Source organism: Chionomys nivalis, chromosome 26 (assembly GCF_950005125.1).
Source record: "Chionomys nivalis chromosome 26, mChiNiv1.1, whole genome shotgun sequence".
NCBI lineage: Eukaryota > Metazoa > Chordata > Mammalia > Rodentia > Cricetidae > Chionomys > Chionomys nivalis.
Window position 1 is genome coordinate 337,600 of NC_080111.1, and position 15,127 is coordinate 352,726.

Below are 15,127 nucleotides of genomic sequence, written 5' to 3' on the forward strand. Positions count from 1 at the left end.
TTACTCTTGCTTCAAAAACCAATTCCTGGCTGGGTCTGGGTAGCACTTACTTGCCTGAAATCTCAACCCTCAGAGGAGGATGCTAAACTCAAGGTCAAATTTGGCCATATAAAGAGAATCTGACTCAAAAAAAAAAAAAAACCCCAACAGAAAACACAATCTAATAAATTCCCTTTAATAACAAAAAAATCACTTCCTAGATATTTCTCCCTAATGTTTGTTCAAACGAGCTGGAATTTTTCAAAACGAACTGATCAGTTTTACACGGGTCTTTATACAATGTATTCGGTAGTTCCTAATGTCTAACCCTAACAGCCTGTAGCTAACAGTGTTAACAGTTAACAAATAACTGTTACAGTGTTACGATTTTGTAGTATGGCAGTGTATGTTTATAGACTCACCTCGCTTATAGCTGCATTATCCTCTTCCCCTGGGCGCACCAGTCTGTTTCCAGTTAGCCTCATTGACAAACCGAAGTCGCTGATGACACACGTGCCATCGTTTTTTACCAGGACATTTCTGCTGTTTAAATCTCGATGGGAAATTGCAGGTTTATAATGATCTGTTTGGATAATTTCAAACACTTATTAATGCTTAAGGAGAATTATTGGGGATTATATTAACATGAGATAACAGGCGCTACATACATGTAAATAAAAGATAGTACTATTTTCCACACATTATAGCTGTCTAAAAAAATGGGGCTGGGGAAAAGAAACCTGATTATCAAGGCACATGCCTGCAATCCCAGCACTTGGGATGTAGAGACAGGAAGATCATGAATTTGACACTAACATGGGTGTCACAACCCAAATCATAACCTCACAATTTCAACTTATTACTACTTTCCAAGGGTAATTATTAGTAACCAACTCCTCTTACATACACAGTTAATCAAACACTGAACATTCAACTGAATCTAATAGTAAACACAGTTCTAACTGTTGACACAAGCGAGTTTTTTCTCTTCATTTCCTGTTGTATGAGCTGCGGGCTGCGTTCGGGCCGCCCCGGCTCCCGCATGGCTAGCTTATGCCCGAAATAATTACACGGAAACTGTATTCTTTTGAACACTGCTTGGCCCATTAGTTTTAATCTCTTATTGGCTAGCTCTTACATATTGATCTAACCCATTTCTAATATTCTGTGTAGCCCCACAAGGTGGCTTACCAGGGAAGATCTTAACATGCATCTGTCTGGAGTGGGAGAATCATGGCGACTCTGCCTCACTTCCTTCTTCCCAGCATTCTGTTCTGTCTACTCCGCCTACCTAATTTACTGTCCTATCAAAGGCTAAGCAGTTTTCTTTATTAATTAACCAATGAAGCAACAGATATAAAGATGACTCTCCTCCATCATTTCCCCTTTTTCTGTTTAAACAAAAAAGAAAGGCCTTCACTTTGACATAGTAAAATTACAAGCGGCACCCATAAAATCCCAGCTGAAAGAAGACCTGAACAATGACATCAGGGGATAGGCCAACAAAAATGGGGGAAATCTGACACAGCTTCATTCTAGGTAAAGAGCTAAGATAATTAATGACAGCTGAGAGAGAGAAAATCCGTTCTTCCATAGAATGAGCCCCCTACTTGGCTATTTAATACCAAGAGGTCAGTCCTAAAGCACATTTACACATGAGCAGCTCTCACTGATTCAGTGAGATGTCCTAGAGCTTACTATGTCGGCTAGCCTCAGACTCACAGAGATTCACCTGCCTCTGCCTCCAGAATGCTAGGAATAAAGGCATGAGCCACTGTTTGAGAAAAACCACCTTTGTTTAAGCAAAGAAATTTCAGCCAGTATCTGACTTAAAACCTTGCTGAATCTTGCAAACCTTTAAAGGGGAATCAGGATGATATTTTAAATTCTGCTTTAAGCCAGCTTCTGAAAGGAGTTATCATATCTAAAGTAAAGAACAGGTCCAAAGGCTGACGGCTAAAACACCAAAGCAAGCACACTGGCTGCTGACACAGCAATAACAGGTCAGTCTTGTGCCCAAGGAAAGACGTCGGGTAAATGAGCCAATAAATTATTCAGAAGAAATTATTTATATATGAAGCATCAGCTAGAAAAGATGATCCATGCTATTATATAATGGAACAAAGACCTATGAAACGGATACATTAAATCTCCTCCCTAAGGAGGTCAGGGACACTACAGGAACAGCGACGGTTACAATGTGACAAAATGTGGTCCCCGAGTGGAAACCTGAGAAAGCACAGACAAACTAATTTAGGGGCGCCTGTGATGTGAGTATATTTTGAAACAAAGTGAGAAAGTGAATGTATTTTAAAGAGGTGCTCTGGACAACTAGTTAAAGAACTCACAAAAGCTGAAGAAGGCGTAAGCTATAACAGGGAATGTAATACAGTTTTAAAATATTAGCCAACACTGCCTTCCATCCCTGTTTAACAACAGAACCCAACCTTGTCTGAAGAGCAATCCACCCAACAAAAACAAAACAGAACAACTATATTCCTGGTCTCCAGTGGGTAAGAATGAATTAGTTCTAAGAAACAAAACAGGTAGACAAGAGGAACTTTTGAAGGTGGAAGGGACAACTCCCTATCTAGAATATAGCACAGAGGACAAGGAAATAACTATGAAAATGTGATCCACAGGTAAGGGACGGTACAGAAAATACAGGAGCCTTGTGTCTAATATCATGCTGTCAAACCCGTCCTTGTCACCCTCACTTTAGGTTCTGGTTTTGTTTGTTGATGGGGACTGAACCCAAGAGTCTCACGCACACTATGCTCTACCACTGGCCTGTAAGCTCAGTCCTCTCTCTCTTTCTTCCTCCTTCTCCTTTTATGAGACAGGTCTCACTATGCAGTCAAGGGGTGGCCTTCAACTCACAATCCCCCTGCTTCAACCTCCTGAGTATGAGGATTGTAATTAGTATATGCCAACTTAATCGACCTCTTTAGATTTTCTTTTTTTAAAGCAGGGTCCCGCCACCACCATGCCTGACCCTCGAGATTTTTATATGCATATGAGAAAGAAGAAAATATTCTTTTTCTTTTTTCTTTTTCTTTTTTTGGTTTTTTGAGACAGGGCTTCTCTGTAGCTTTGGAGCCTGTCCTGGAACTCCCTCTTGTAGACCACTCTGGCCTCTAACTCACAGAGATCCACCTGCCTCTGCCTCCCAAGTGCTGGGATTAAAGGCGTGCGCCACCACCACCTGGCAAAAATTTTCTTTATTAATAAAACCACTGTTATATCTTCCCTCTTCATTCTAGCTAGCAGGATATGAATTTATAAAAAGATGCTTGAGAATTACAACTTATGGAATAAAAAATTCAAGTAATATTAAAACTAACACATTGTAATTTATTCCCATAAACAAAATAAATACAAGGAAAATATAGCCTAGCTAAGAGTATTAACCTAAGGTTCACAAATAGACTTCAAGAGAGCTGAAAAACTTCTAGGATTTTCTTTACCTGGTCTTATGATATCAAGTATCAAATGTAGGGCCTTACACAAGCTAAGGAAGCATTCTATCACTGAAATATACTCCCCCTAAATAATTTTCTCTAAAATTAGCTATATGAGCCAGGCGGTGGTGACGCACGCCTTTAATCCCAGCACTTGGGAGGCAGAGGCAGGCGGATCTCTGTGAGTTCGAGACCAGCCTGGCCTACAAGAGCTAGTTCCAGAACAGGCTCCAAAAACCACAGAGAAACCCTGTCTCGAAAAACCAAAAAATAAATAAATAAAAAATAAAATTAGCTATATGTATATTTTTAGAAGGAAAGTCTTCAAATTCTTTTTTTTAATATTTATTTATTATGTATATAATGTTCTGTCTGTATGCCTGCAGGCCAGAAGAGGACACCAAACCTCATTGCAGATGGTTGTGAGCCACCATGTGGTTGCTGGGAATTGAACTCAGGACCTTTGGAAGAGCAGGCAATGCTCTTAACCGCTGAGCCATCTCTCCAGCCCAGTCTTCAAATTCTTAATGAAATCCATGCTTGCTTTTCTTTCTATTCAAGTATATTTCCTGATAATGGAGCTTTCAAACAACTGGTTAATATTCATATTTTAACAATATAAGTTATGGCTTTTCTTCTAAAATATGATTAAAATTTTATTCCTCTTACCTCCTCGTGGTAATTCTGTGTGCAGATAAGCCAATCCTCTAGTCACAGAATGAGCCAACCGGCAAGAGCTTACCCAGTCACTTGTATGGAGACTCAAATATTTGCATAGAGATCCCTGTATAAAGGAAAAAGTATACCAAAGAAGTTAAATTCATGTGCTCCAACAAGAAGAGGTAACAACCTTATGAAGGATTCGCATAGGCTAGGACTACATGAAGCGCTAATGATAAAGATAAGGTATATCTGGAAAGGAAAGTGAGAGAGGGTGTGCTGGCTAGTTTCATGTAAACTGACACAAGCTGAAGTCCTCTGGGAAGAGGGAACCTTAACTGAGAAAATGCCTCCATATAATCAGGCTGTAGCCTAGCCTGTAGAGCATTTTCCTAATTAGTAATTGATGTGGGCAGGCCCAGTTCATTGTGGGTGGGGTCACTACCGGGCTGGTGGTCTTGAGGTTTTACAAAAAAGCTGAATGACCACAAAACAAAACAAAGAAGTCAACTACAGTGGCACACACTAATGCCACCACCACTTGAGAGGCAGAGGCAGGTGAACTCTGAATTTAATGCCAGCCTGGTCTACACAGTGAGTTCGAGGACCCTGTTTGCAAACAATTACCCACAAAATCAAGAAAGAAGGATGAGCAAGCCAGTAAGTGGCACCTCCATGGCCTCTGCAGAGTTCCTACCTCCAGGCTCCTGCCCTGGGTGAGTCCCTGAGAGGATGAGCAGTGATGTGGGAGAGTAAGCTGAGTAACCCTTTCCTCCCCAACTTGCTTTTGGTCACAGTCTCATCACAGCAACAGAAACCCTAACTAGGACAGCGGAAAGAAGGAACTTAAGTATCAGTTTTTAGGTTTCAAATATTAAATTACAGATGGTTACTTCCTTTTAAACATTTCTTTGGGCTATCAGATTAACTTGGGAAAAATTTTAAGCCAAAATTTTATAAACAATATTGTTATGGTTTATAAGTAGAACACATATGTCTCCTGTAAATCTATACCCTCAGCCCTCTACACCTGCAGGCTTCACATCTTGGGGTTCAATCAGCTACGTAAAAAAATATTCAGAGATGGAGATGTGGCTTGATGGGAAAGTACTTGCTCGGTATACCCAGACAGGGGTTTTATCTCCAATAGAGTCAAAAAAAAAACAAACAAATAATAACCCAAAGAATCTTTGCATCTGTACATAACATTATTTTTTCTTATCATTGTTTCCTAAATAAATGGTATAACAACTACTAACATGGCATTTACATGGTATAATAAAGAAAGATATGAATGAGTAACACGCTACATGACATTTTATATAAGGGGCTTGAGCAGCTGTGTGTGTGTGTGTGTGTGTGTGTGTGTGTGTGTGCGCGCGTGCGTGTGTCCCTGAGGATGCTAAGGGATGACTGTATGTATGTATCTGTTCACCTCAAAGTATTCACCTACAAATTACAATGAGCTTCTGATTAGGCAAGGAGCTTACACAAGAATGAATGTCAATCAAGGTACTGTAAGGTCTGTTGAAAAGGTCTGGCTAAAGAAGCAGAAAGTTAAAGAGAAGGGAAGAGGGAAGGGTAAGGAAAGGAAGGCATGAGGGAGGAATAGAAGGAGTGAAGAAAAGAAGGAAAAGTGAGAGAAGAGAGACGAATAAAGAGAATCATTAATGTTTTGTTGTTGTTTAAGATGGGGTCTTAGGGCTTGGAGAGATGGCTCAGAGGTTAAGTGCACTAGCTGCTCTTCCAGAGGTCCTGAGTTCAATTCCCAGCAACCACATCATGGTGGCTCACAGCCATCTGTAATGAGACCTGGCGCCCCCTTCTGGCATGCGGGCACACATGGAAGAAATGCTGTACACATAATAAATAAATAAATTTAAAAAAAAAAAAATAAGATGGGGTCTTAGAGGAATAGCCCAGGCTGGCCTGAATTCACAATCCTTCCACCTTGGCCTCCTTTCTGGTGCTAGGATCACAGACATGTGCCATACCTGGCAGTCTGATGTATCTGATTCAAATTCTGACATAAGATCCTTATTTCACTAATAACAGAACACTAATAACACATTTATAAACAAGCAAAACTCTGTAACACATCCTAAAAATCTAACGGAAAGTACAATACATGACAGAAACTTTTTATGAAGAACTTACGTTGGGATAATACTCCATCACCAGCAAATACTCCATGCGTCCATCTGAAGTGAGTCTCTCATCTCCAACTATAAAGCGAGCAATGTTGTCATGCTCCATCAAAGGCACTCTGTAAATGTTTTTTTCATTTATAAAATTCTGACGGTTTGCAAAAGAAAATACTTTTACAGCAACTGGACGCTCATCCAAGGAACCTTTATACACTGCTCCATATCGACCCCGTCCAATCAGCTGCAAGTTTGTTTTTAAAAAGGCAAGGTATTAATTCATATTAAAATTGAACAATTAGATACTTAAAAGAAAAAACAAACAAACTCTAATTCCCCACTATATACAGCAGCTCTCTTTTGCCCTCAGTTTATCCCAGTACTGAGAAGCAACCGATGTCTGTGTATGATTACTGAGGAACCGTCTACCTCACTAACCTTCCAATAGATGAAAGCTAAACACTCTGGACAGAAAAAACTAAATACTCCAAGAGTTAAGAGTGTAAAAGGCACCAAAGCATAGAAGAAAGGGACACATGTGGTGAGCTACCAGCTGCTATGGGCTTCACCTCAAAGGCAGACTACTCAGCTTCGAGCAGTGCAGCTGAAAATGGGACAGGAGGGTCGTTTGCACGAGGAGAGCTTCTACAGACTGAGGGGAAGAAGCCTCAAAAGGATGAAACCAGAAGAAGAGAATCCAGTGAACACTGATTCTAGCTAAATATAATAAACGAACTAAGATTTGGGCTTCTGCCCAAGTGTTAGGTTTGTAATCTGTGTCCACCAGTTAATGGCTTACAAAAATCAACACACAGGACTGGAGAAATACTCAGTGGTTGACAGAATGTTCTAACCTTCCAGAGGGCCTAAGCTCGGTTCCCAGCACCCACCTCACAGCTGTGAGGAGTGGCTCACGGAGACCTGTAATTCCAGGTCCAGGAGACCCAACACCCCTTCATAACCCCCACAGGTCATATGCATATGCACACAGATAACTAAAATAAATTTCTAAAAAACCGTAACCATTAGAAATTAGCAAGAATCTGGGAGTTTACACACAGTACCTAAAATAAAAATCTACTCCACGCACAAAGAAATAGCAATAGCAAAATGTCACCAGTCTCTTTATTTTGGACTTCTGGGGAATTTTCATTAAAACAGGTTGGGGGTCTACTGTCATTTCTTTTCTCTTTTCTTTTTATGTTGTTTATTTGTTTGTTTTTTGGTTTTAGAAACAGGGTTTCTCTATGCAACAGTACTGGCTGTCATGGAACGCACTCTGTAGACCAGGCTGGTCTCAAACTCAGAGATCCACCTGCCTCTGCCTCCCGAGTGCTTGCTGGGATTAAAGGCGTGAGCTACCATAGACTGGTTCCTTCACTTTATTTTTAAACGGGTCTCGCTATGTTACCCTGGAACTTGCTACACAGACCAGGTTGGCCTGGAACCTGAGGAAATCCTCTTGCTTCTGCTTCCTGACTGCTGGAATTACCGGTGTGCACCACCAGCTCCTGACACTTCAGGAGAGCAAGGAGCAACCGTGCCAGCCGACAGATGCAGGACAATCTCACCTCCAGGAGCTTCAGGTTATCCAGGTCCAGAGACGGCTCTGAGGCTGCGGCCTCCATCATGTTCATGCTGTGAAGACCCTGCTTCCGGTCTCCTGGAAGAGTAAGGGATTACTGACGGGAGACCTTCTTAGCATGAAAACACCACCTTTCTAGTACTGCCGCCAAGAAGAGCTACAGCACGGGTTAGAATAACTCATTAAAATAGAAATCACTGATAAGTGAAGATGAGTAATAAGCACCGTGAGAGCAGATTCTGTGAGATAATTCCATGACGACGCTGTATTAAAGTGTAAAATTCTAATACTAAATTCAAGAAAATTTTCACAGAATTATTCAAATGAATGAGTAAGTGCTGATTTCCTAAACAACCCATCACACCTAAGATTTATCAGAACTGGGGTCTGGAGAGATGGCTCAATGGTTAGAGCACTGACTGTTCTAGCAGACATGGGTTCGATTCCCAGCACCCACACAGCAGCTCACAACTGTCTGTAATTCCAAAGTCTGACACTCTCTCAAAATACCAACGCACATGAAATAAAAATAAAATCCTTAAAAAAATTATTAGAACTGACTAGATACCTAGTGAAAAATTACTGACTTTTTCATTTAAAAAAAATAGCATTATGGATATACAGTTTTTAAGTTGCTACAGAGATAATACAAAAGTACTTACAGATCTCTGGTATCTGTGCTTTGAATAAAAGAGTTCAGTGATATGAAAGGCGTAGTGAGTGGGGATTTAGAGTTAAGTAACCTTGCATGAAAGTAAGAACTGTTGGGGCTGGAGAGATGGCTCAGTGGTTAAGAGCATTGCCTGCTCTTCCAAAGGTCCTGAGTTCAATTCCCAGCAACCACATGATGGCTCACAACCATCTGTAATGAGGTCTGGTGCCCTCTTCTGGCCTTCAGGCAAACACACAGAAAGAATATTGTATACATAATAAATAAATAAATATTAAAAAAAAAAAAAAAAGAAAGTAAGAACTGTTGCAGCTGGGTAACACACATTTTGGGTAAGTTTAAAACCTCTTGTTGGACGGGAGCTGGAAAGAGGGCTCAGCAGTCAAGAGCATTGGCTGCTCTTCTAAAGGTTCTTGAGCTAGATTCCCAGCAACCACAGGGTGGCTCACAACCATCTATGATGGAATCTGATGCCCCCTTCTAGCATAAAGCCAACAGAGCGCTCATAGGCACATAAAATAAATAAATAAATCTTTAAAAAATCTTGTTGGGGCTAATGGCTCAGCTTTAAGAGAGCTTGCTAGGCTTTCCAAAGAGCTGAGTTCACGTCTCAGCACCCACATTAGGTGGCTTACAACCACCTTTAACTCTAGTTCTAAGACATGCAATGCCATCTTCTGGCCTCCTCAGGGAACACACACGTCATGACATACAGAGCCACAGGCAGACACGTGAATAAAAATAAATTTTTAAAAAAAACTTCTTGTAAAAACTGGGGAGAAATGTTTGTTGAAGCTGAGAATTGGAGCTACTATAGCTCAGAGTTTCTGTTTGTATAAACATTTTCCACAAACATTTTTAAAAAAAGAAGCAATAGGGATGGCAAGATGGCTCAGCTGGTAAAGATGCTTGCCAACAAGCTGGGTGGGGGTGGCACACACCTTTAATCCCAGCACTCAGGAAGCAAAGATAGGCAGATCTCTGTAAAAAAAATTTTTTTAAAGAAAATAAATTCTGATTTTAATGGCATTTTCCTAAACGAGATAAAAAGTACTATTTTTTTTTTACCTGTCAATAGTCTGTATCCAAAACATAAGGCGACTATCAAAACAGCTAATACAGAGACTGATGCCAAAGCAATGATTATCGTCTCGTCTCGATTAAATGAATGAGGTGGACCTAAAAGAAAACAGAAAAGTATTTTATTTAATACTGACAAAATAGCCTTTACAACAGCTATATTATTAATATGCAATAAATTCAGTAATATTTTTGTATAAAAAGAAATTAGAGAAAAAAATTAATCAATTTGTAATAGTTATAAATGTTTTGATCACAGATATCTTATGTAAACTTAAAATATCTGTCAGGAATGGTCCTAATTATGAAAATATCAGTTAGGTGCTGGAAAGAAGGATCACTGATGAAGAGTATATACTGCTCTTTCAGAGTCCCAGCACCTATTACACAGTTCACAACCACCTGTAACTCCAGCTCTGTATGACCTGACACCTTCTCTGGCTTCTGAGGGTATCTGCAACCATACACACACATATCCTGGCCCCAACATTCATATTTAATTAAAACATATAAAATACCAACCATATCACAGAACAAGACAGTGTACTTAAGCACACAGAACTAGAATTTTGGACTACATTATTTTTAAAAGGAAAGGGCTCTTGCCAGGTAGCTGTGGTGGTTTGGATGAGAACGGCCCCCTCCCCAGCTGGAGGAACTATTTGGGAAGGGTTAGGAGGTATGACCTTATTGGAGGATGTGAGTCACTGGGGGTGGACTTTGAGGATCTTGCTATCACAAAGAAAAACTAAGGCAGTAGCTGAGGCTGACCTTGAACTCAGGGCAATCCTTCTGCCTCTGCCTCCTAAATGCTGGGACTACAGGTGTGCACCACTAAGCCCAGCTTCACATTTTGCTTTAAAATGTGGCTTTAAACCATGAGTTCGGTAGCTTCAACAGGTTGCTTGACTCTTGTGTGCCTCCTTTCCTCATTTATAAGAAGTACCTGTAGCTCACATGTCAGTTATGAAGCTGGATGGGAGTCTAAGTGCTTAGAAAAGTACAAAGTTCTATGCAGCCAACGCTAATTAAGATCATTAGTATTAAGCCAGGCAGTGGTGGCCCACACCTTTAATCCCAGCACTCGGGAGGCAGAGGCAGGCGGATCTCTGTGAGTTCGAGGCCAGCCTGGTCTACAAGAGCTAGTTCCAGGACAGGCTCCAAAGCTACAGAGAAACGAAACAAAACGGGTCATCAGTATTGATTATCTTTAATATTAATGAAAAGGAGCTTTCTTTGTGGGCAGTTAAATCTAAATTGAATCTGAAGCTCAGTCCCTCTCTCTCCTTACCTGACCTTGAGAAAAATTCTTTCTATGGGAACCCATGTTTACTGCTAGCAGAACACAAGTAACTAAATTACAAGGTCATTATGAGCATGGAAACATTTATATGATGGCTCCATTTTAGGGGTCAGATCTTATCGACAACAAATACCCTTAGGGATAGATTCCACTAAGTAGAAAACACCTACAAGGAGCAGTAGGAGAACAAGGATTCAGCTGCAGTAGCTCTGTGAAGAATAGGAACAAATGTCTTACACAGACAAAGAGAAGCTGAAGGATGTATTTGTCAGCATGCTTTAAATAGCTATAAAGAACAGCTAGATCCAGGCAGTACATATGCAAGGCAGCAGCCTTTACAGAACACAAAATAACCACTTAAAAGTCAGCAGTCTAATGTAGAATGAGATCTCCTAGGAGTGGCAAGGCCACAACTACCTACACTTAATCATTCTTTCCATTCAATCGAAATAAAATACACTATATTTTGACCTTTTAAACTTATCGTTCTTGTTTGCTTCTTTCTTTCCTGTTTGTTTGTTTAGGTTTTTTTTTCCAAGAGAGAGGGTCTCAGTGTCTAATTCACTTTGTAAACCAGTCTGGCTTTGAACTCACAAAGATCCTCATCAGTGAGGCTGAGGTTGAGCCTCACTGGTGCTGGGATTAAAAGCACTCACCAGCCGGGCGGTGGTGGCGCACGCCTTTAATCCCAGCACTAGGGAGGCAGAGGCAGGCGGATCTCTGTGAGTTCGAGACCAGCCTGGTCTACAAGAGCTAGTTCCAGGACAGGCTCCAAAGCCACAGAGAAACCCTGTCTCGAAAAACCAAAAAAAAAAAAAAAAAAAAAAAAAAAGCACTCACCATTTTGATTGACAATTTTATCATTCCTTATAGTCAATTAAAATCAAGCATAATATATATTAAATTTTTCTAGTTATGTTCAAACTAGAACTTTCTATAACAAATATGAAACCTCAATGGCAGAGTTTCTCCAGAAAATTTATCTCAAATTTTGCACAGCTGCATAACAAAATGCCAAAACCAGTATTTCTAGAGAAGAATATGTAGATGCGGTGAATATTCTTAAATTATAAGACAATTACTAGATACTAACAGACTTTTTAACATACTGATAACTGTAGTTAACAACTCTTACAGCATATAGTGATTTATTACAGATGGAAAGATTGTGTATAGACACCCATACTGGCTAGGGATCTAACTCAGTGGTAGTTTGCCTAGAATGTGCAAGGCCCTGGATTTGCTCTCCAGTACCACAGAAAGAAAGCCAACCAACTGACCCCTGTCTTCCTCCAAACAACTAAATCCCACCTCAACTAAGGTTACTAGCATGGCTATAATTCTTTGTAAAGATTAAACAGGAAGAAGAAAAGACTAAAGGTTATACACTGCTGATGGGAATACGAAATGGCACTGATGTAACAAACAATTTAGTAGATCCTCAAAAGCTCAGAATTTTCACATTCAGCAGTTCACTCCTAGGCAGACACAAAAAGAACTGAAAGTCAGCGGTCGAATCAAAACTTCCACAGAAACATCAACAGCATCACTAGACACCGTAACTACAAGCAGAAATGCAAATGCTCACACTTGTGAGTCAATAAGCAGATGTGGGACACCTAAAAATGGGCACATATTTTATGATTCCATTCATACCCAGAACAGGCAAATCCAGAGAGACAAGAAGCAGGTTAGGAGAGGCCAGGCACAGGAAAAGAGGAAAAGGGAGTTACTTCTCATTAAATGGAGGATCCCTTGGGGGGGGGGGGGTGAGGAAATGTTTTGGAACTACACAGAGATAATGGCTGCCCAATATTGTAAAGTACCAAAGAGTAAATGTTTAATCTAGCTCTTCTGCTATAAAATTGTACCCAGTACAAAACAGCTCACTTAAGAATGTGTTAAATTCAGCCGGGCAGTGGTGGCTCACACCTCTAATCCCAGCACTCAGGAGACAGAGGCAGATAGGTGGATCTTCATGAGTTCGAGGCCAGCCTGGTCTACAAGAGCTAGTTCCAGTTTAAGACCAGCCTGGTCTACAGAGCAAGTTCCAGAACAGCCAGTACTACACACAGAGAAACCCTGTCTTCAAAATCAAACAAACAATTTGTTTAAAAAAAAAAAAACAGGGGCTGGAGAGATGGCTCAGTGGTTAAGAGCATTGCCTGCTCTTCCAAAGATCCTGAGTTCAATTTCTGGCAACCACATGGTGGCTCACAACCATCTGTAATGAGGTCTAGTGCCCTCTTCTGGCCTGCAGACGTACACACAGACAGAATATTGTATGCAAAATAAATAAATAAATAAATAAATAAAAAAACCAAGAATTTGTTAATCTCAAAAGGGAAATCTTTTTTTTTAATATTTATTTATTTATTATTTATACAATATTCTGTCTGTGCGTATGTCTGCAGGCCAGAAGAGGGCACCAGACCTCATTACAGATGGTTGTGAGCCACCATGTGGTTGCCGGGAATTGAACTCAGGACCTTTGGAAGAGTAGGGAATACTCTTAACCACTGAGCCATCTCTCCGGCCCCTCAAAAGGGAAATCTTATTTCAACACACATACAATTAAATAATGTTTTTTAAACACAAGATCTATATAAATATTTTAAGTGCCTATAGATTATCTTCTCTTATGAAGATTATTAAACACTAGGCTGGTAAGATGGTGGAAGGAAAACCAATTACCAAAATATGTCTCTGATCTCTACATATGTAGCAGGGCACTGACCCCATCTCATGCACACACACACACACACACACACGCACAAACACGTGCACACACACACACACCCTAAAAAAACAAAACTAATGTAGTACACCTCCCCGTCCAAGGAGCTATATTACAGGGTGCTTCTAATAGCACTGAACAGAGAATTACTACTCCTAATTTGTGGGTTCCAGATTTGTATATGCACCTAAACATGACCTAAAAATACTTGGGAGAAATCCAGAAAATTTCAAAGAACAAAACTTAAATTTGCCACACTAACCACTACCATGAATCCACATGAAGGAGTGATGTTTAAGACGACCAGTTGCTTGCAGATCCTGAACAGATCTTCAGTCTCTCTCCAGGTCTCACTTGTACAGTACATAGTTAGACCTACGATGTTTGTTAGTTCTGCACATATGCAGGCTTTTTTGTCTTTATTTTCTAAATAAATATAGTAATGAGAACTATTTATATAGCATTTACATGTATTATCATTATTAGTAACCTAAAGATGACTTTTAAAAATGAAGATAAGGTCGGGCGGTGGTAGTGGCACACGTCTTTAATCCCAGCACTTGGGAAGCAGAGGCAGGTGGGTCTCTGTGAGTTCGAGGCCAGCCAGGTCTACAAGAGCTGGTTCCAGGACAGGCTCCATAGCTACAGAGAAACCCTGTCTCAGATAAGTTAAAGTATCTGGGAAGGTATGCATGGATTGTATGTAAATATTTGCCATTTCAGAGTTTATACAGTCAGGCTTCAGGGCATCTGCTAAGAGCACTGAGGAATGTGTGGTTTTATTTTTCTTATATCGCTGAGAAAGTTTAATCTATAAATTAAGCATAGCACAGCAAGAGGTGAACCATAAATAACAACAAAGTAACTTACAGAGGCAGCGAGTAAGGCTGTCAGCATCACTCTGACCCTCTGGGACCATTCCTACATACAAGGTAGGTAGCAGGCAGAGGGTACTGGGTCTGGTGTGGGCTTCTGAGACCTCAAAGCCTCCTTATATAAGGCCACACCCTAATCCTTTAGACTCACTAGGGACCAAGCATTCAAATACAGGAGCTTATGGAAGCCATTCTCATTCACATCCCCACAGGACACATGTCGTATGAATACTCCAGAAAATACCTATTTCACATCTCATTCGGAATGGTGTGGAATAATGTTAGATTTAATAGCAGTACTCTGAACTGTGTACAGTTAAAAACTTATGAATTGTTCATTTGTTAATTTTACCATTTAACATTTTTCCTTCTTTTTCTTTGGGTTTTGTTTTGTTTGTTTTTAGAGACAGGGTTTCTCTGTGTAGGCTGGCCTTGAACTCACAGAGATCCACCTGTTTCTGAGTGCTAGGAATAAAGGTGTGCACCACCACCGGGCTCGTTTAACATTTCTGAGCTAAGCTTACCCATAAACAACTAATACCTCAAAAGGTGAAACCTTGGGTTAAACAGAATCACTATATTTTGTTTTATGAAAACAAATTTATTTATTTTTTGTTTTTTTGGGACAGGGTT

General features: G+C 40.2%; 1 protein-coding gene across 1 annotated transcript in view; it reads right to left on the reverse strand.

Moving 5' to 3' along the window:
• The window catches only part of Bmpr2 (bone morphogenetic protein receptor type 2), a 98,443-nt gene that overhangs the window by 22,474 nt on the left and 60,842 nt on the right, over positions 1 to 15,127 (reverse strand). The window contains exons 4-8 of the mRNA XM_057758372.1: positions 9,568 to 9,678; positions 7,816 to 7,907; positions 6,258 to 6,488; positions 4,110 to 4,224; positions 402 to 562 (exon numbers count right to left, since the gene is read on the reverse strand). Of these exons, the coding sequence (XP_057614355.1) occupies positions 402 to 562; positions 4,110 to 4,224; positions 6,258 to 6,488; positions 7,816 to 7,907; positions 9,568 to 9,678 (710 nt within the window). The remainder of the gene's footprint in view (positions 1 to 401; positions 563 to 4,109; positions 4,225 to 6,257; positions 6,489 to 7,815; positions 7,908 to 9,567; positions 9,679 to 15,127) is intronic.